At 42.9% G+C, this 21,673-nt stretch overlaps 1 protein-coding gene across 3 annotated transcripts; it reads right to left on the bottom strand.

Moving 5' to 3' along the window:
• Positions 1-39: 39 nt before the first annotated feature.
• ZNF41 (zinc finger protein 41) lies at positions 40-18,415 on the bottom strand. 3 transcript variants are annotated; one of them, XM_079764946.1, is made up of 6 exons: positions 18,207-18,415; positions 13,991-14,235; positions 8,732-8,858; positions 8,374-8,469; positions 3,079-3,245; positions 40-226 (listed from the first exon to the last, which is right to left on the bottom strand). In XM_079764946.1, exons 2-6 carry the CDS (start codon positions 14,060-14,062, stop codon positions 146-148), a joined length of 543 nt encoding a protein of 180 aa, XP_079621072.1. In that variant the 5' UTR covers positions 14,063-14,235; positions 18,207-18,415; the 3' UTR covers positions 40-145. The 3 variants fall into 3 exon arrangements, with proteins under 3 accessions (XP_079621072.1, XP_079621070.1, XP_079621071.1); XM_079764944.1 differs by lacking the exon at positions 40-226 and having other exon boundaries at positions 434-3,245; XM_079764945.1 differs by lacking the exons at positions 40-226; positions 18,207-18,415 and adding an exon at positions 17,962-18,100 and having other exon boundaries at positions 434-3,245.
• Between the last annotated feature and the right edge of the window lie 3,258 nt (positions 18,416-21,673).

Genomic DNA, 21,673 nt, shown 5'->3' with positions numbered 1-21,673 from the left:
CCATAAGCTAGAGCTTTGCCTAATTTACCAATGCATAAAGTCAGACTTAATTTTTACAATTCTATTTCATTTTTTAAAAATATACCATGGTAACTTATCACAGGGAAGAGAAAGAACAGTTCCTCATGGCAGTCTTTTCTGTGTCTTAAATGTCAATGATCACAAAAACTTCTGTCTTCTCACAGATCTGCATTCCCAAGTAGGTTTTTGCCTTGACTTCAGTGCCCTGCAGATATATGGACAATGAAAACTTTTTTCCCACCTTAGAAATTTGAAAAAAAAATTGGCGAGTATTTAATACCTTTACATTCCAGGGTATGAAGAACTAACCAGTGCTAAATTTATAAAGCCCTTTATCCATAAAGTGATACATTAGAAATTACAAATAATCTCCTGAGGTCTCTATTTCTACCATATGTAGGAGCTTGAGGGGTCCCTGTATGAAAGCAAAAAGTCTATTGCCCAAAAACTTTATCGAAGAGTCTCCGTACACATATACTTGCGTATCAACTATGGTGATGCAGTTACTTGGATTTGGGGGATTCTTGACCTTGTTTGCTTCCTGTTCACATCACCTGTATCCTGTCATATCTACTTCCCCCTACACAATTATTTCAGCATCAGGCACTCCTCTTCCCCGCTGAGACGTATGATGTACACCCAGATGAAGGCTTTTTCAATCACTGCCTTTATAGAGTTTTTCTCTACTATGAGTTTTCTGGTGTTTAATGAGATTTCATCTGTTAGGACCAATCATTGTTCTCTGATCTCTGTACATTGGTTTGTTGGCTGTTCTTTTAATATGTGCAATTGTTAAACATAGAGTTACCATATGATTTTTTAAAAATATATTTTTATTGATTTCAGAGAGGAAGAGAGAAGGAAAGAGAGACAGAAACATCAATGATGAGAGAGAATCATTGATCGGCTGCCTCCTGCACGCCCCCTACTGGGGGTCAAGCCCGAAACCCAGGCATGTGCCCTTGGCTGGAATCAAACCTGGGACCCTTCAGTCTGCAGGCTGATGCTCTATCCACTGAGCCAAACAGGCTAGGGCACCATATGATTTTTTAAAAATATATTTTTATTGATTTCAGAGAGGAATGGGGGGGAGAGAGAGCGAAAGAGAGAGTGAGCGAGCGAGAAACATCAATGATGAGAGAGAATAATTCCCAGATGAAGGCTTTTTCAGTCATTACCTTTATAGACTTTTTCTCTACTATGAGTTTTCTGGTGTTTAATGAGATTTGATCTATTAGTGAAGGCCTTCTGACATTCTGTACAAGCATAAGGTTTCTTTCCTGTATGAATTATCTGATGCACATTTAGTGTTGCTTTCTGAATGAAAGCTTTCCCACATTTACTGCATTCGTATTGTCGCTCTCCAGTATGAGATTTTTGATGGATAGTGAGGCGTGACTTCCAGGTGAAGGTTTTTCCACAGTCACTGCATTTATAGGGTTTCTCTCTAGTATGGATTTTCTGGTGTGTTATGAGATTTGACCTGTCAGCGAATGCTTTTCCACATTCAGCACATATATTGGGTTTCTCTCCTGTGTGAATTTTCTGATGCACATGGAGCTGTGACTTCTTAGTGAAGCACTTCCCACAGTCACTGCATTCATAAGGCTTCTCTCCAGTATGAATTCTATGATGTGCAGTGAAGTGTGATTTCTGGATGAAGGCCTTCCCACAGTCAGGACAAACATAGGGCTTCTCTCCTGTGTGGATTCTCTGATGCACACTTAGTGTTGATTTTTGGATAAAGGCTTTCCCACACTCATTGCATTCATAGTGTCTCTCTCCAATATGAGATTTCTGATGGATAGTGAGGCGGGACTTCCATATGAAGGCTTTTCCACAGCCATTGCATTTATAGGGTTTCTCTCCAATATGAGTTTTCTGGTGTTTAATGAGATTTGATTGATCACTGAAAGCCTTCCCACATTCAGCACATGTATAGGGTTTCTCTCCGGTATGAGTTTTTTGATGTGTAGTGAGATTTGTCCTATGAGTAAAGACCTTTCCACATTCGGCACATATATAGGGCTTTTCTCCTGTGTGAATTCTTCGATGCACATGGAGCTGTGATTTCTTAGTGAATGATTTCCCACAGTCACTGCATTCATAAGGCTTCTCTCCAGTGTGAATTCTCTGGTGTGTATTGAAATGTGATTTCTGGATGAAGGCCTTCCCACATTCAGTGCATACATAGGGTTTCTCTCCTGTGTGAATTCTTTGATGCATCCTGAGTGCTGATTTTCTTGTGAAGGCTTTTCCACATTCACTGCATGCACAGAGTTTCTCTCCAGTATGAGTTTTCTGATGTATATTGAGGTCTGAATTCTGGGAGAAGCCTCTTCCACATTCGCTGCATTCATAAGGTTTTTCTCCTGTATGAATTCTCATATGTCTAAAGAGATATGATCTGTGGAAAAAGGCCTTTCCACACTCACTGCATTTGTAGGGTTTCTGCCCAGTATGAATTTTCTGATGTGTAATGAGGTTTGACTTAAGAGTAAAAGCCTTCCCACATTGAGTGCATATATAGGGTTTTTCTCTTGTATAAATACACTGAGCTACATCAATTTGGGGCTTCTGAGTGAAGACTTTCTCACTGTTGTTGCATTCATGGGCTTTTTCTCCAGCATGAATTTTCTGATGCTCAAAGACATCTGGCTTCTGGGTGAAGTTCTTTACATACTCAGTACATACATAAAGTTTCCCCCCAGTATGAATTTTCTGATGGTGGATGAGAACTTGCTTGTGGCCAAGATGTTTTCCACATTGATTATGTTCACAAGCATTTGCTCCTGTATTATTAGCATTCTCATTCTTAGTACAGGAAGAGCTATGGGCAAAATTGTTGCCATTTCCAAAAATCTTGTCAAGATTCAATGTTGCATGGCTTTTATTATGATTATGCAAGTTTAAAGTATTCTTCAAACTCTTTCCAAATATGTCACATTTATTGAGTCTTTTAATCGAAGGAACAAGCTTGGTACTCACATGAATTATTTTTTCAATATTTTTATATTCATAGCCCCTCTCTTTAATGAATACTTTCACATGACTTACAGCATTATTTTGGTTTTCCTGAAATCTCTCTAGCTGGTCATTATCTTGCCACAATTCTTCTAAAATGGAACACAATGAATCATCTTCTATGGTTTGACCAAATTTCTCACAGTGGAATGAAACTTCTCCAGAAATTCTCTGTTGTTGGGTTTTCCCAATATTCTTATCTAAAAAGAAAAAGATAAAATGAAAATAACTCAAAGAACAATTAGCAGAGGATAGCGGGTATGTGTAGTTCAGACAGGATGAACACAAAGTTCATATGACAATATTGAAAATAGTAATAATGTAGTAATATAAAATCCTTCTAGAACACTCACTATATGCAAAACTATATCTAATATTTGTGGTGAACTGGGCACCACTGTTCCAAGTGCTTTACTTAAAACAGTTCATTTAATCCTCACTGAACTCTAAAGAGGTAGCTATCATTATCCATCATGTTTCACAGATAAGACAAGAGAAACACAGAGAAGTTATATAAGTTGCTGAAGATCAAATAGCTTAATAAGTGAAAGAGATGGGATTTGAAACCTGGGAATCCATATTCACTAGTAGGAGGTCTGGACAGTGAGTAGAGAAACCAGAAGAAGAAACTGAAGTCTTTTAAAAGGAAGCCTGAAATACAAGAAATATTTCAGATTGTATGTTCTTATCATATATCAGCTTTAAAACCTTACTAATCTCTCTGATTCTTCTTGCTTTTCTCTCTGAACCATTATGAGCATCAACATTAAACTGTTATTGCATTCATGGGATTTATAATTTATAGATATAAATTCCTTTATATCTATAGGAAAAACTCTTACAACACCAGCCATCTTGACATAGACAAACAGTAAATAGGTATCTGTTCTCCAACTCGGTAGCCAGCTGCAAATTTTCCCGGTGGAAACTGGAAGGTGACTGGTGGCAGTCAAGTGGGAGTAGGGATGATGCTAAATGTGGTGAAGATTTTCTTTTTTAAATACATTTTTATTGATTTCAGAGAGGAAGGGAGAGGGAGAAAGAGATAGAAACATCAATGATGAGAGAGAATCACTGATCGGCTGCCTACTGCATACCCATCACTGGGGATCGAGCCCACAACCTGGGCATGTGCTCTGACTGGGAGTTGAACCATGAACTCCTGGTTCATAGGTCGATGCTCAACCACTGAGCCATGCCAGGCTGGGCTGAATATATGCTTTTAACAAGTATAAAATAAGAGAGGGAAAGCCATCTATGGCAGAAACTTCAAGCCATCCACCAAAATCTATTTACCTCTCCTTTTATAGGAACAGAATGCAGCTGAGCATTATATTGACCAGCTTCACTTTGTTCTCACCAGTGGAGTATAAGCAGAAGTAATATGTGCCACTTCCAGGTGAGACCTTAAGACAGTGGGCAAATCTTCTCTATTCCTCCTTTCCCTTCCCACTGGACACAACAATGACCCAACATTAACCACACAACTGACAACAATGCCCTAGGAGATGGCAGAACAATGATTTGGAACATGGTTCCTGAGTGATGCATCAGGGTTAGAGTTGTCTTTTTGAATGAACCTATTCACCTCAGAATTCTTATATGAGAGGATATCTATACTAATAAAAGCCTAGGTGGCATCTCACCCTCACATCATCACAAGATGGCTGCCCCCATGTTGTCACAAAATAGCTGCCACAAGATGGCTCCTCATGTCATCACAAGATGGCTGCCCTATGTCATCACAAGATGACTGCTCCCATGTCATCACAAGATGGTCACCACAAGATGACCACCACAAGATGGCCAGCAGGGGAGGGCAGTTGGGGGTGACCGGGCTGGCAGGGGAGGGCAATTGGGGGGGGACCAGACCTGCAGGGGAGGGCAGTTAGGGGTGACCGGGCCAGCAGAGGAGGGAAGTTAGGGGTGACCAGGCCAGCAGGGGAGGGCAGTTGGGGGCAATCGGGCTAGCAGGGGAGCAGTTAGGCATCAATCAGGCTGGCAGGGGAGAAGTTAGGGGGTGATCAGGCTGGCAGGCAGAAGCAGTTAGGGGCAATCAGGCAGGCAGGCAGGCGAACAGTTACGAGCCAGCAGTCCCGGATTGTGAGAGGGTGCAGGCTGGGCTGAGGGACACCCCCCCCCTCCAATGCACAAATTTTGTACACCGGGCCTCTAGTACATTTATATTAAGCTTATTGTTTTATTCCTCTGTGTATGTTCAAAATGGATTGTCCTTGATATTAGTTCTCATTTCAGCACACCTCTAGGGAGGTTGTTTCTGCTATGAACATATAAAGAAATATGGTACCATACATATTGATACGCAAAGTGGCACAGTTTGGTGTTATAGCAGAAAGAATTAATACACAAAGACAGAAATTATTAACAGTGCATGCAGTTGTCTTCCCTTTCTAAATATATTCTATAGTCTTAGCAGACACTTGAAAAATCCTTCCGAAGACAGCAAAATATCCTCCTCTATCCCCCCAAATTCAATAAATGTAAGTTAAAATTTACTAAACAAGCTCCATGTTTCATTTCAGAAAATGGAATAATAAGTTTGCCAGCTATCAATTTATTGCCTCTCAACTTCAAATTTATGCTTTCTTGTCCACTCTACAAAAATGGATCTGGGTCTCTTTAAGTGTGTTTTTCCTTTGCCAGCTGGTACAATGATGAGCTTGGTCATTAGAGGGTAATGGAGAGACATTGCAGAAGGAAGGGGGTTTGCTTCCTGATTCTAGTGGGCTCACTCAGCACACTTTCAACAAGGGCAGCTTGTCCAGCACCAGGCTCCTGCAGTGTGGGTGGCTTTGCTAACACCTGGCTTCTGATACACATGCAGCTTCCCCAGCAACCAGGTCTTGCAGTGTGGGATGCTTCTCTAGAGCTCAGCTCCTGTCTGTAATGGGTGACTTCAGCACCCAGCTCCTGCAGCACCCAGGGGTTTACCTTTGCACCCCTCTCAGATGATTGGGAGTGGAATACCTCCAGAAAGTCACTTCCCCATGGTCAGTTTTCTCTGGAACCCCAGAAGTCAGATGTTTAGCAAGTTCTGTCAACATGGCACCACAGCAACTCTTCTGCCATGCCATGAACCATGCAGTGCCCTCCCAACGAAGTCTGGATTGCATCCCTTGGAAGCAGGGGAGGCATTTGCTTGGGTGCTCCATCACAATAGTAGAGGTTATTCCCACTATTCCTTTATTCTTTTTTTAAAAAAATATATTTTATTGATTTTTTACAGAGAGGAAGAGAGAGGGATAGAGAGTTAGAAACATTGATGAGAGAGAAACATCGATCAGCTGCCTCTTGCACACCCCCTACTGGGGATGTGCCCGCAGCCAAGGTACATGCTCTTGACCGGAATCGAACCTGGGACCCTTGAGTCCGCAGGCCGACGCTCTATCCACTGAGCCAAACCAGTTTCGGCTATTCCTTTATTCTTTAGAGTACTCTTTACTTTTACTAACCATCCCTTGTTACTCCAAAACCACTATAGTTAATAATTCTTTTTCTCTGGATATTTTTTCCATTGACTTTTAGAGAGAGCAGGAGGGAGGAAGAAGGGGGAGGGAGAGAGAGAGAAATATAGATGTGAGAGAGACATATCCATTGGTTGCCTCCCGCATTAACTTTGACCATGAGCAGGGATGAACCAGCAACCGAGGTATGTGCCCTTGACTGGGAATCCAACCTAGGACCCTTTGATCAGTGGGCCAATGCTCTAACCACTTAGCAACACCGGCCAGGGCACGAATAATTCTTGATGTTCAACTTCCCCAGTTTCTCTCTCCCAATCAGACCCTGAATTATACAACAGAATCAAGTTCTTAATTCTGTGAACATTCTAAAAACAGAGGCAAAAGCCTCAGTTACCACAAAGTGTAAAATCCTGTGTTTTTCTCTAAGTTCCTGTGAGATGGAGGAGGAGAAAAAGGAAAGAGCCATATATGCCGAAGTAATTAAGGGCTATTTCATGGAACAGTGAAATCTGATCACAGGGTGTAAATCATCATCTGAACAAACAGAGCACAGAATAGAGTTAGATTCAGGGAAGACAATAAATGCACTAGACATGAAGAAAACGCACAGCAAAAGAAACAATCTGCAAAATGTAGGGCAACTTATGAAATGAGAGAAAATATTTGCAAGTCATACATATGATAAAAGGTTAATATCCAAAATATACAAAGAACTCACATAATGCAATAGAAAAACAAACCAACAAACACTAATCCCCAAACCCAACTTGACTTGAAAATGGCCAAGGAACTGAATGGAAAGTTTTCCAAGAAGACATACAGATGAACAACAGGTCCAGAATGGTTATCATAAAAAAGACAAGAGATAATAAGTGAAAAAAGGAATAGAATGAAGACACATAGTACAGTGTAATGTATACATACTAAAACTATATACTCACAAACCCATACTTCAGACTTTAAGAGAATACCATACAAACACAAAGATCAAATACATTAGACCAGTTGCCCATGGGAGGAGACATATGTAATGGGTATGGAGAACTGGAATAAAAGGGAAGAAATTTAAAAATACCTGAATGGGCGCTCCCCCTCCAGGGAGCACACCTGTGCCTTTCTCTTTCCCTTCCCTCTCCTGCTCCCTGCCCTAGGCACGTTACCATTAGCTTCTTCACTCCCAAGCCCCAAAGGGCCCTTTCTTTACCTCAATAACTCATTTCCTAAGCCATTTCTTCTAGGAATTACTTCTACTTCTGTAATTTACCAAATGTTCTCTTACCAAAAAATACCTAAATGTGCAAGGACAGAATCTAAGATAAGGGGGGTGGAGGTGGAGTATAAAGAGGTTCTAGATAAAATAACGTGGTATGTATATGATCCAGGGTACAGAATTAGAGACAGCTTTCTTGTCAAAAAGCCAAGAGAAGCCCTAGCTAGTTTGGCTCAGTGGATAGAGGTCCTGGGTTTGATTCTGGTCAAGGACACATGCCTGGGTTGTGGGCTCGATCCCCAGCAGGGGACGTGCAGGAGGCAGCTGATCAATGATTCTCTCTCATCATTGATGTTTCTATCTCTCTCTCCCTCTCCCTTCCTCTCTGAAATCAATAAAAACATATTTAAAGAAAAAAGCCAAGAGAAAAAGACAATAGATGTGGCAGGGGTCATAGATGGAGATGGCATTTAGGTATCAGAGGAGCTTCTGTCAACTATCCCTCAAGCAAGTCCAAAAGTTTAGAATTTCTAAGACAGGTTATCTTCACAGCCTTTGAAAGGTACCAACCTCTCCTACAAAAGTGAGATTTACTTCCATGTTCCCACATCTGTATGGATTACACTTACTCACCTGAGCAGCTCTGATGTGGGGTTTCCCCCTCCAACGTCCATGGTCCCTCGCCTTGCTCCAACTTGAAGATGACCTCTGGTTTGGGAACTTGGTACCCTGTTAATAGACATGATAAAGATTGGGTCCAGCTAAATGGGTTTCAGGGACCTTTCCATGGTACTTCCATTTGTTCTTCAGAAAAGTAATCACATTTCACTGGGAATAGAGTAATAATAATAATGCTCAAAACAGACCGAAGAATCTGGACAAATAAAAAAGGACATCATTACACACTTGAGATGCCCCAGAGCACTCAGCAGCTGAGGATGGAAATAGCCTCACTGAGGCCCTGGCAGACACATAGGTCGGCTGTGCTTACCCACTGAGAGCAGGTGGCTGTAGTTCTCCAGTGTCACGTCCCGGTACAGGCATCTCTGAGCAGGGTCCAAGTGCTGCCATTCATCTCTGCTGAAGTCCACAGTCACATCCTCGAATGACAATGGGACCTGTAACAACACAATCCTGTTCAAAACATGGTCAGCACCGGCGGGCGGGGGGGGGGGGGGGGGGGGGGGGGAGAGGGGATAGAGGGAAGATAAATAGGAAGTTGTTTTTCATGACTTTTACCATGATTATCATGTAGGATTTTCACTCAGTACCTAGTTTTGCATTTTATTTTGTGAGAGAAAAAGCTTATTGAAGTAGCTTGACATTCATTGTGTACTACATTCATTCATTTATTTGAATATTCAGTCATTCATTTTTTCAAAAATGAGGGTCAAGATAGATCCTCTCTCTTTTTAAAAAAATATATATTTAATTGATTTTTTACAGAGAGGAAGGGAGAGGGATAGAGAGTTAGAAACATCGATGAGAGAGAAACATTGATCAGCTGCCTCCTGCACACCCCCCACTGGGGATGTGCCCGCAACCAAGGTACATGCCCTTGACCGGAATCGAACCTGGGACCCTTCAGTCGGCAGGCCGACACTCTATCCACTGAGCCAAACTGGTTAGGGCAAGATAGATTCTCTTTAAGTCCTCTAATTAATGTAGGAACTAGATACATTTGCTGATCAATTCTGTGCTAGGCAATGACAATAGAGTTGAATAAGACAGAAAAAATTAAAAACTTGGACACCAACTTAGGACACAAAGGGTGCTACAGGCATTTGGAAGAAATGCATGGCCCTAGCTGGTTTGGCTCAGTGGATAGAGGATTGGTCTGTGGACTGAAGGGTTCAATTCTGGCCAAGGACATATGCCTGGGTTGCAGGCTCAATCCCCCGTGTGGGGGTGTGTAGGAGGCAGCAGATCAATGATTCTCTCTCATCATTAATGTTTCTAACTCTCTCTCCCTCTCTCTTCCTCTCTGCAATCAATATATATATTTTTAAAGTATGTATATATTTAAAAAAGAAATGTATGGGGCAAATGCAAACAAGAAAGCCTTTAAAAGATAATTTAGGCAAATATCTTCATGATCTTGGACTATGAAAATAATTCACAGACAAGATGCAAAAAAAACATTAACTATAAGAAAAAAATGGATAAGCCTGTCTACAATGAAGTTTAAAACTTCTATTCATTTAAAAGACAACATTAAAAGACAACATTATAAGACAAAAAAGGAAAGTTACCGAATAGAAGGTATCTGCAACACACATTACTGACAAAGACTCCTATTTAGAGGATGTAAACAACTCTCACAAACCAATAGGAAGAAAAGAGACCACCCAGTAGAATAATGGGCAAAGGATTTCAACAGGCATTTTGCAAAAGAGGAAATCCAAAACATCAATAGGCACACAAAAGGGTTTAACCTCCTTAGTTAACCAGGGAATGCAAATTCCAACCACTACACAACCCCTAGAATGTCTTCAGTGAAAAGGACTGAATATGAAGTGATGAAGACAAGATGGTGCAATGAGAACTCTCACAGAACTATCTGATGGCAGTAAATTGGTACAACCATACTTGAAAGCATTTTGGCTTCATCTGGTAATGTTGAAGACATGCATACACTAGGACACAGTGATTCCACTCATGGAAATATGCCCAATTGGAATATGTGCACATATGCAGTGGAAGACATGTTCGAAATATTTATAGCAGCATTATTCAAAACGTGTGTAATATTTCATGATAAAAAAGTACAAATTAACAGTAATTTTTAAAAATCAGTGTTTAATAGAACAGTAACAGTATCAACCATCTTTATGGAAAAATGTTAAGGAAATTTTCTTTGTTGTTTTTATTTGCATAATCTCTAAGCATATACCCCACTGGACCCACGCACAAACTAACCAAGAATGGTTTCCTGTGCTAGGGAGACCTGGGGTGTTGGGAAGAGAACCAAATTAATGAATTAACTGTTCAAAAAGTGTAACTTAAAAATTACCAATGGGCCCTAGCTGGTTTGGCTCAGTGGATAGAGCATCGGCCTGTGGACTGAAAGGTTCTGGGTTCGATTCTGGTCAAGGGCACATGCCCGGGTTATGGGCTCGGATCCCCTGTGGGGGGCGTGCAGGAGGCAGCCGATCCATGATTCTCTCTCATCATTGATGTTTCTGTCTCTCTTTCCCTCTCCCTTCCTCTCTGAAATCAATAAAAACATATATATTTTTTTAAAAATTTACCAATGGGACCAAAATGGAATAGGCATGTTTTTTCCTTGCTTCAGCTTGCTAAGTACAGCTCAAAGCCCTGGGCATTATATGTAAAACAAAGATAAGAACACTCTGTCAGTTGGAGAGACGAAGGCAAACTGGCTAGGGACCTAGGAGCCTGAGGACTGCCACAGCAGCGATTTTCCTGAGTTTTCTGTTAGTCCCATCTACACTGAGTGGCCAGATTATGATGATCTCTGAACGCATAATAACCTGGCCACTCAGTGTATATATATATTAGAGGCCCGGTGCATGAATTCGTGCATGGGTGGGGTCCGGCCAGCCTGGCCAGGGGGAGGGGACATGGGCGGTTGGCCGGCCTGCCTGCTGGTCGAACTCCTGGTCGAGGGGACAATTTGTATATTAGCCTTTTATTATATATACGCTGAGTGGCCAGATTATTATGCGTTCAGAGATCATCATCATCTGGCCACTCAGTGTATACTGGACTAAGTGCTGTGGTAACTGGCAGCCCAGAATGCCAATCGTCACAAAAACTGCCCCAAGAAAGACTGCTCTCTCTAGCCAAAGTACCAGGAAAAGGGCAATGGAGCAGGAGAGACATTTTTCGATAATAACTGCTCTACTCCAGCCAAGCACCACAGGAAAAACTGGGGCCCCACCACCATTCCCATCAGCAAAGGCTGAGTGGGGAGCCTCGACTTTCATCCTTTCCTGAGGGTAATGAAGCCTCTTCTCCATAGTGTCAATTTAGGCTAAGTGGGGATGTTGGATTTCCACCTCCAGCCAGTAAGGAGGTCCCTTCTTCCTTTCCACCTGGTGGAGAGCCTGGTATTCCATCCCCGCCCAGCAGCGTCAAGGTGCTCATTCCCTTCTGGGATGTCAGAGGAGGCCTCGTGGGAAATCTGAACTTCCGCCTCCATCAGGCATTAAGGAGCAGATTCTCCTTTTCTAGCAGAATAGAGTCAGGGGGCCTGCTCAACACAAGATTGAAGTAATATCTAGAGTTTCATACTTCCCCAAATATCCAGGACCTAATTGAAAATCAGGCATCAATGTGAAGAAGCAGAAAAATCTCAACTTGAATAAGAGAAGTCAATCAATAGACACAAACACGGAGATGACACAGATGTTAGAATTATCTGACAAGATTTTGAAAGTAGCCATCATAAAAATGCTTCCATATACTTAAAATAAATGCAAAAATAGAATGTCTCAGCAAAAAAACATAAGATATAAAAGAGAACTGAATGGCCCTAGCCAGTTTGGCTCAGTGAATAGAGCATTGGCCTGCGGACTGAAGGGTCCCAGGTTCAATTCTGGTTAAGGGCATGTACCTTGTTGCAGGCTCCTTCCAGGACCGGGCCCTGGTCAAGGCATGTGCAGGAGACAACCAATCAATGTGTTTCTCTCACATTGATATTTCTCTCTGTCTTTCCCTCTCTCTTCCACTCTCTCTAAAAATCAATGGAAAAATATCCTTGGGTGAGGATTAAAAAAATAAAAACAAAGATAAAAGAGACCTGAATGGAAATTTTAGAACTGAAAAAAATACAATACCCAAAATTTAAAAACTCAGTGGATGAGCCCGATAGCAGAATAGAGAGGACACATAGTTAAGAATCAGAGAACCTGACAATAGGAAAGTAAAAATAATCCAATCTGAACAACAGAAGGAAAATTGACTGGAAAAAAATGAGCAGGGTTTCAGGGACCTGTGAGACTATAAGCAAAGATCTGGCATTCACGTCATCAGAATTCCAGAGGTAGAGGAGAGAGAGTGTGGGGCTGAAAAGGTATGACTCAAAATATACCATAATTTCAGTGACTTGGGCAAAACGATTTACGTAAGTGTAGAAATTTCACCACAGCAGTTTTAATCACAACAGAAACCCTGAAACACTTTAAATGCATATATAGTAGACTGCTTAAATTAATTATAGTTTATCCAAAAGACATAATGCTATGCATTATGTGTACATGAAGAAAAATACGTATTGCCTAGAAAATTATGTTAAACTGCCAAGTTAAAATGGAGGCAACCAAATACTGTATAAACTGGAGCTATATAATGTATATGTGTACGGTATGTATGTACAATCACAGCCTCACACATATACCCCCACACATGCACTCATGCACATACAAAGGGGAAAACCGCTGAAAGGGAATAGAGCTATATGTTAACACTGGATAATTAGAGGCAGTGTTTTACAAGTAATGTTTTATTCTCTTGTAGTTGCTTACCTGAATTTTCTAACATTTTATTGTCAAATTATGAAATAATAAAAATAACTTTAAAAAATTTAATATTATCCTAATTACCACATGCCCTTGAGCTTCTGTGACAATGAGCCTATCCCATAGGTGACAGCGTCCACAGGACAGTCTGAAGGAGGGGGCTGTCTGGTAGGGTCTGGCTCTGTCATCGTCTTCCTCTGTTCATAGAATCTCCAGGGGAACTTTTGGTGGGATACTTGGTCTGGGCTGCAGTGTGGCGAGGGTGGAGGACATGCTCTGGAGACTGGGTTGCAGTCAAGTCCCTTTTCAGGCCTTTTCGTTCATCTTTGGAAGGAGAAAAAACTAGAAAGGCCCTGGAGACTGTGGTCGCCCTACTACCGAAAGAAAAGTGATTTTTCTGTCTTAGATCAGGATAGAGGAGAAATCAGCAAATCCTCAGAGACCAGAGGAAAATGGGGCTCTAGTGGGGATTGGCTGAGCATCTGCAAAGAGCCAGTGGAGAGTGAAGGGTCTGTCCCCTCCAGGTGTGGTGCTGACCCTCCTGTCCCACCTTTCCTCCATCAGACACATCACATTTTCCTCTGAGTATGGGACATGAGCCACGTGATGCTCCCACAGCAGGAGGATAGTGATCTGTTTTAGGGGCAGCCATTCCGGAATCTGATGTCCCTGTAACCCACCTGCCCCTGCCCTGAGGTCCTGGTGACAGGTCGGGGGTATCTCTTTACTGAATGAATTCCCGCCCCTGGAGTCCGCTCCCTTCTCACCTCACACAACCTGCCATGTTCCTCTGCAGCCTGGGACAAAGTCCACTGGGGAGAGCTCTGGTTGGCCGGCATGTTCCCGCTGAGCCTCAGCCCTCTGACTCTCTTGCTGACAACTCCACTCTTCCCAGGAGCCTAGGGCCAGGCAGGGTCTGCGGACTCAACCAGAGCTTCTGGGACCAGCAGGAAGTTCTTACAGCCTTCACTGTGGGGTCTGGTCCAGGAGATCCAAGGAGACACCAAGAAACCTGGAAAGCGTGTCCACATGGTCAGTTATTCACATTCACCTCAGAAATGCTTCCTGGGGGCAACAAGGGATGGTTCACTGTGAGAAAAGTTCAGTAAAACCAACACCAAATATTAGTGTAGAATATGGGAAAAACTCCTGAGATTTGTTGTAAAAGAAATGAGGATTTGAATTCCAACTCTGGGGAAGTCACTTTTGCCTGAGTTTCGTCTTAAGACAGGATAAAAATATCTGTCTCATATGGTTGTTACAGTTAAATGAAGTGAGGCTTCTAAAGTACTCACTTTTACTTAGCACCTAGAATGCAAGCATTCATTAAATATTGCTATTATAACATGGCAGGCATATTTTACTGGGCACCTCACTTAATTTTCACACTCATCCTGTGAACTATTATTATTACCATTTACCATGAGATAGAGCCATTCAGAGATACTAAGAAATTTGCTCCAAGATCACTCAGATTAGGGGGAAGGACATAAACTCAGGTATACCTGGCTCCGAAGTGCATTTTCTTAACTACTGTGCTGTAAGATATCTACACTAATAAAAGAGTAAGATGCAAATTGACTGTACCTTCGCAACGCCCACCAGCCAATCAGGAGTGAGTATGCAGATTCACCCAACAAAGATGGTGGGTTAATTTGCATATACAGGCGCCGAGCTGCTGGGGGCAGGGTGGGATGCTTGCGTTGGCAACAATGCAGGCGTTCCACACCGCCCCAGCTGCTCTGGGCCTCTGGGCAGTGTGGGAAGGCAGAAAGGTGGCTCTGGGCTGGAGTGAAGGTGGTGCCGGCAGCCAGGGGAAGGAAGGCCCATTCTTGCACGAATCTTCATGCGTCGGGCCTCTAGTTTTATATAAGGCACAGTCACAAGAAACATTAGTTCTGTTTCCTGCTGCCTGCATAGTGCTTCAGCTGAGAGGTGACCATGTCACATGTGCATAAACCAATCTTCTGTTTAATTCAATGCACATCATGAGCAACTTGTAGAGCCCACCCTCTTACACCAAAGATGAAAATGGAAACTCATTGCCTGTCCTGCTCCCTCCAATTCCCATCTGGGCTTTGAAAACCAGCATGTCTGCACAGACTCCCAAATCATTAACTGACACTGCCTGACAGAACTATGTCCCAAAGGTGCCACCAACTGGTTTCCTTAGAAAAGCAACCATGGATCTGCTGAAAGGCTCCTTGGGGGTCAAACCTGACTGCTTAGAGGACCCTGTAACTCACAGCCCATATATAGAATCAGTGACTCCCATAAACTCCTCAATAATAGACCTTCCGGTCTATCATTTCTCAATTCACACAGTCCTGCAATTACCGACGTCCACAGGTGCAAGTCAATGACTCCTATAGGCCCCTGAAATCTGACTCCCAAAGACTGGTGATCCCAGGTGAATCAATCATTCAGCACCTCAGTGTCCCAACCAATAACTCTCATGGCCCAATGAACATTTAATTGAGTTAGAAAGGGATATTCATTAAATGATTGGTGCTGGCAAATTTTTCATCCAAATGGAAAACACAAACACTGATACCATCTCACACCCCACACCAGAATAACTTCCAGTTGCATTAAAATTTAACTTTAAAAATTAAAACCATAGCCCTGGCTGGTTTGGCTCAGTGGATAGAGCATTGGCCTGCAGACTGAAGGGTCCCAGGTTCGATTCCAGTCAAGGGCACATGCCTGGGTTTCGGGCTTGATCCCTAGTAGGGGGCATGCAGTAGGCAGCTGATCAATGATTCGATCTCATCATTGATGTTTCTATCCCTCTCTCCCTCTCCCTTCCTCTCTGAAGTCAATAAAAATATTTAAAATTAAAAAATTAAAACCATAGCCCAGCTGGTGTGGCTCAGCATTTGAGCATTGACCCATGAACCAGGAGGTTATGGTTCAATTCAGGTCAGATGCCCAGGTTGTGGGCTCTATCCCCAGTAGGGAGCGTGCAGGAGGCAGCCAATAGATTTCTCCCTCATGGATGTTTCTATCTCTCTATCCCTCTCCCTTCCTCTTTCTAAAACATATTTAAAATGAATGACCCATTTAAATAGAAATTTCACTAGGATTTTAGCAAGCCTAGAATTACAATAAAACATAAGAAATATTATTTAAAAATTTTAAACAAAAATGTTAAATTTAAGGCATATATTTCTTTAAGCATGAAGTGGGGAGAACTCACTAAGCAAGAAAAGACACTAAGAACCTGCAAAGAATAAAAGCATATTTAATCAGATTATTAGTCCTTCTAATTATATGTAAACACACTTTATAAAAATAAATATATAGACAAAAGAAATATAATGACAAGAAATGACACAAGGTTAATATCCACAAATTAGTAAGAAAGACAAGCCACCCAAATGGAAAAAGAGCAAAGGATAGAAAAAAATTTAAAAATATGTACATTTCAGTGGCTAATAAAGAGGAAAAGATGTTCAACCACTAGTTGGCAGGAAAATGCATATCAAAATAAGCTAGATATCATTGTGTTTGGCTCTGAGAATGAGGAAAATTTAAAAAGCATTAACATTCAGTGTGGGAGAGGGTCTTGGAATGAGCTGTTTTATAGGTTGCTGGTGGGAGTTCCAATTTTACAAGTTTTAGAAAGTAATCTGGTAGTATGTATTGAACTTAAAAACATCCATTCCTGCACCTAATAAGCACTTAGATGACAGTTTCTCTCTGTAGCTGTGAAATCAATAACAAAAATGTCAACTTTTTGAGATATCAAATATCTAAGTAACTAAGGAGTCAGAGAGAAAACCACAGCATAAATTAGAAAACATTGCCCTAACCGGTTTGGCTCAGCGGATAGAGCGTCGGCCTGCGGACTCAAGGGTCCTGGGTTTGATTCGGGTCAACGGCATGTACCTTGGTTGCGGGCACATCCCCAGTAGGAGGTGTGCAGGAGGCAGCTGATCAATGTTTCTACCTCTCTATCCCTCTCCCTTCCTCTCTGTAAAAAATCAATAAAATATATATATTTTTAAAAATTAGAAAACATTAGAAGGGAACCATAGTGAACATGTTACATATCAAAACTTGGGACGTGGAGCTCAAATGTTCCCAGGGGGAAAATAATGAACTTAATGCTTATATTACATCATAAAAGAAAATGATTGAACATTAATGAGATAAGCATTCAATTAGGAATTTAAAAATAAGATTTTTTTTCAAAAAGAAAAGAAAGAAATCAAGGGCAGAAGTAGGTAGGACCTCCCACTTACTCTGCACACCTCCTAAGTGACCTCAGGGAAGCCCCATCGCTCACCCTACAGGGTACCATCACTGAGGACCACATTCAGGTGATAAAACCCACATAATCACGTGACTGCTTTCCTGGCCCTTAGTCGCCACCCCTGTTCAACTCAGGCCAGGAGCCCTAAAAAGTGCACTGGGGGGACTCTTTCATCCTGCACATGCTCAGTGTCGCCTGGGGAGTGATCTGCAGTCGCACCGGGCGCACTCGCGACATCTCAGTGCGTGTGCGTGTGGGGGGAGTAGAGGGGGACTCTCCAATTTGCTTTAGCGACTTTTGTCAGGCAGCTGACATGGCTGTCCCCTTGGGAAGCTCTCCCTGGGAGTCGCCATCTTGGAAGGGTGGTCATTTCTGTCTGGGAGCCTGCGGTCCCCAGCCCGATCTCTCCCCCACCCCCCCCCCCCCACCCGCGCGGTACTTCCCAGGAGCCAACGGGGCCCGATCTCGGGATGTGCCCACCGGACTTCTCCCCTGTATTGTCCCCAGCGATCGCCGAGGCTCAGGCCAGGCGCTGTGCTCTCCCAGCACGCAGGGGCTGGCACTCAGCTGTATCCCCAAAACGGCCAGCCCCCGCCTCCACGCCGGCTGCAAACATCCCTCCGAGCCGCCGGGGAAATGGGCCCGGCCCCGCCCCCCGCCCCTGCTCAAGGGCCTGAAAGATCCCCATTTGGCGCCCAGAACTCAGGGCGCCGCTTCGTGCCCACCTGCAGGCGCCTCGGTCCACCCGCCGGCCGAGGGCATCGCCCGATCCCCGGCTGTCACCGACCCTGGGTCGCCGCCACCGGGGAGCAGTACGTGTCAGGTTTGGGCCAGGAAGCGGAAGTCATCCGCCCGCGGGAGTGGAGCCCCTCTGGGCGGGGAGCTCCAGCGAGGGAGCGGGAGGCACCTAGGATCTGTGCGAGGAGCACCTGGGGGCCGGTGACGTCCGTCCCCGGGCCTGTCCTCCGCTTTTTACAAACCGGTTACTCCACCTTTCTGGGTTCCTTCTGGAAACATGAAGGCGAAGGTTCAACCAGTAAAGATCCAAGTGTTGATGTCTTATCGTTAGCGTTCAATTTCAAGTGCTCATTTGTAGCTTTCTTCTCCTTTTGACCCGTGAATGATCTAGAAGTCCCTTGTCGAACTTGCAAACATGCTGTGAGCCCTGGCCGGTTCGCTCAATGGTTAGAGCGTCGCCCCCACGCAAGGGTCCAGGGTTTGATTCTGATTGCAGGCACCATCCCCGCCCCCCCCCACCCCCCACCCCCGTCTGGGTGCCAGTGTGAGGCAACCAATCGATGTGTCCCTCCGTCTATCCCCGGCCCAGTGGAAACTCTCTGTAAAAATCAGTGGAAAGACTATATTCTTGCGCTGAAACCGGTGTGGCTCAGTGGATAGAGCGTCGGCCTGCAGACTGAAAGGTCCCAGGTTCGATTCCTGTCAAGGGCAGGTACCTTGGTTGCGGGCATATCCCCAGTAGGGGGTGTGCAAGAGGCAGCTGATCAATGTTTCTAACTCTCTACCCCTCTCCCTTCCTCTCTGTGAAAAGTCAATAAAATATATATTTTTTAAAAAAGAATATATCCTTGTTTGAGGATTAACAACAACAATGGCAGAGGAGTTTTATAGGGGAAGGAACAAGAGCACCAAGTTCCAGCTGCACGGCAGTTGGCTTTGATCCGCAGGTGTTTGAAATGCAGCCGGAAGGAGCAGTTGACGCTTTGGGCCTCCTCCGTCCGCAGCATCCTGTTCTCAGAATGAATGACTCCAAGAAAGAATGGAGAGGGAGCGCAGAATATTTTACAGTTCCTCACACCATTTTCCATTTCCCCAAACACGCAGTGAATCGGATGTTGGTGACTGCTGTCCTGATTGCCCTGCAGCCTGAACATGTTGTCTTTGAAATGTCTTGAAACGCGCCTTAAGGCTTAAGTCCAGAGACATGGACACATGGGACAGACTGTCCATTGTCAGAGGGGTGTGGGGCGGGAGGGGCTGGGTGAAAGAAGGTGAACGGGTTAGTCAAAGAACATATATGCATAAACCATAAGCACAGATGACAGTGTGGTGATGGCAAAAGGGAAGGGGGGACCGGGGCTGGGTGGAGGTGGGCAAAGAGAGTGAAGTGGGGACATCTGTAATTGTATCAATAATAAAAATAAGGTAAAAAAAAAAAAAAAAAAAGCAACCCATGGGCCCAATTTTCAAAAATGTGTCATCTCTTGATTGAAAAGACTGTGTACCCATGGACACAGATAATAATGTGGTGAAGGCTTAGGGGGGTGGGGACAGGGTGGAGGGAGGCAAATTGTGGGGGGTGATGGGGGAAAATAGAGTCAACAATAAAAATATTTAAAAAAGAAGACTGAATTTTTCAGTTGTTGTGTTAGGCATCTGTGTTTATTGGTTCACAAGCTTGTTCGTGGGCCCTTTAAAATGTGTATCTCCTTCCTGATCATTTTCTTCTGTATTGTTGATAAGTCAGGTTTTCACAGCACCAATTTGTGCTTCTTATATTTTGAACTTTTATTATTAAATGCAGGTAAGGGTATTTTGTTGTTGAATAGATACAGCCAAATCACTCCCCCAAAAGACTGTAACATGTCCTGCTCTCACCAGCAAAATAGGAATTCATTGAGGCAAATCTCCAGCAGTGGATGTCCATGCTCTCTTTAACCTTCGCCAGTCTAAGGGCTAGTAGCATTGAACTGCTTTAATGTGCATTTTCCTAACTACTTGTGCAACTGAGGATGTTTTTCTGTTTGTTGACCATTTCGATTTTGACTTCCGCCAGTCTTCAAATCCTTTGTCTAATTTTCTTTGGAGTGATTTGTCTTTTCTTATCAATCTGTAGACTCTCTTTGTACATTAGGGTTATTAACCCTTTGCTGCATTGCAATAGCTCCCCCCCCTAACTCTTTTTGTCCTTTGTATTTTATGTGTCCTTTAATCTGTAATTAGAAAAATGTATTCTCTCATCAGAAAAGTCTAAGCTTTCTTTTCTGTCTTCTATATCTCCTGTCTTGCATGGTGTTCCTTCCTCATTCCAGGTAGTCCTAAAAGGTAATCTTTTTTTAAGGATGGATGCAATAAAAGTTCATTTTCATAAATATCACATAGTTTACCTGTAGCCCATTAAGTGCATTTTATTTTATTTGTGTGTGTGCGCATCTCACTTTATTATTTTTTTAAAATTAATTTTTTTCAATTACAGTTTCCATTCAATATTATTTTATAATAGTTTCAGGTGTATGGCATAGTGATTAGGCAATCATATACTTTATAAAGTGTTCCCCCGATATTTCCAGTACCCACCTGGCCCCATATGTAGTTATTAAAATATTGTTGACTATATTCCCTCTGCTGTACTTTACATCCCTATGACTATTTATGACTATTTTGTAACTACCAATCTGTACTTCTCAATCCCTTCACCCTAAAAACACAGTCTTAACATTTATTTACTTTTTATTGTCTTCCATTTTTTTTTTTTTTTGCTGGAACTTTTAATTTACTTGGAATTTACTCGGGTGTGTGGCATGAGGTCAAGGTCAAGCTCTGTTTTTGTTTTGTCAAATCCGGATGTAGATATGAAGAGACTAACTAGAAAGGAAGATTGTTGCAATAGGGAGAAAGCTCCCATCTCAGAAATCTGCAAGCAGCTCATAACCAAACAGGAAAAGGGCCTTTCGTTGATTGCCAGGATAAGGAGAAGGCAAGCCGAGATAAGCAGAATCTATAGAGAGCCTGCACAAGCTGGAATGACCAGTGGGTTCTGACAGGCCAGCTCATTCTTAGGAAAAGCTGAGAAGGGGGGGCCCCTTTTACATTTTTTTGTGCTTGCTCAGGCTTGCGGAAAAGCAGAGTTCAGGAGCCTGTAGGAAAGAGAGAAACCTGACTGAAGTTTAGCTAACAAGCATTTTGTTCCAATTAATCAGTGTTTGTGAGGCAAATAATTGGAATTTGAAGGGTCTGTATCCAAACTGGTTGTAGGTAAGCAAGAGGGGCATCTGTGAGTCCTATCTAAGTCATATACAGAAGAGAGATTCTTTGCAGTAAGCCATTTTCTGGAACACACAGAGCAAGGGGATTTTGTAATGGTCCCAGGACTTAGGTCAAATTCATTGTCAGCCAGGACCCATTATGGAACACATTGCCTTGCATTCACTGAATTAAATACCACTTCTGTAAT

The sequence above is a fragment of the Cnephaeus nilssonii genome, assembly GCF_951640355.1.
Source record: "Cnephaeus nilssonii genome assembly, chromosome: X".
NCBI classification, from domain to species: Eukaryota; Metazoa; Chordata; class Mammalia; order Chiroptera; family Vespertilionidae; genus Cnephaeus; species Cnephaeus nilssonii.
This window is presented reverse-complemented; position numbering and strand designations above follow the sequence as displayed.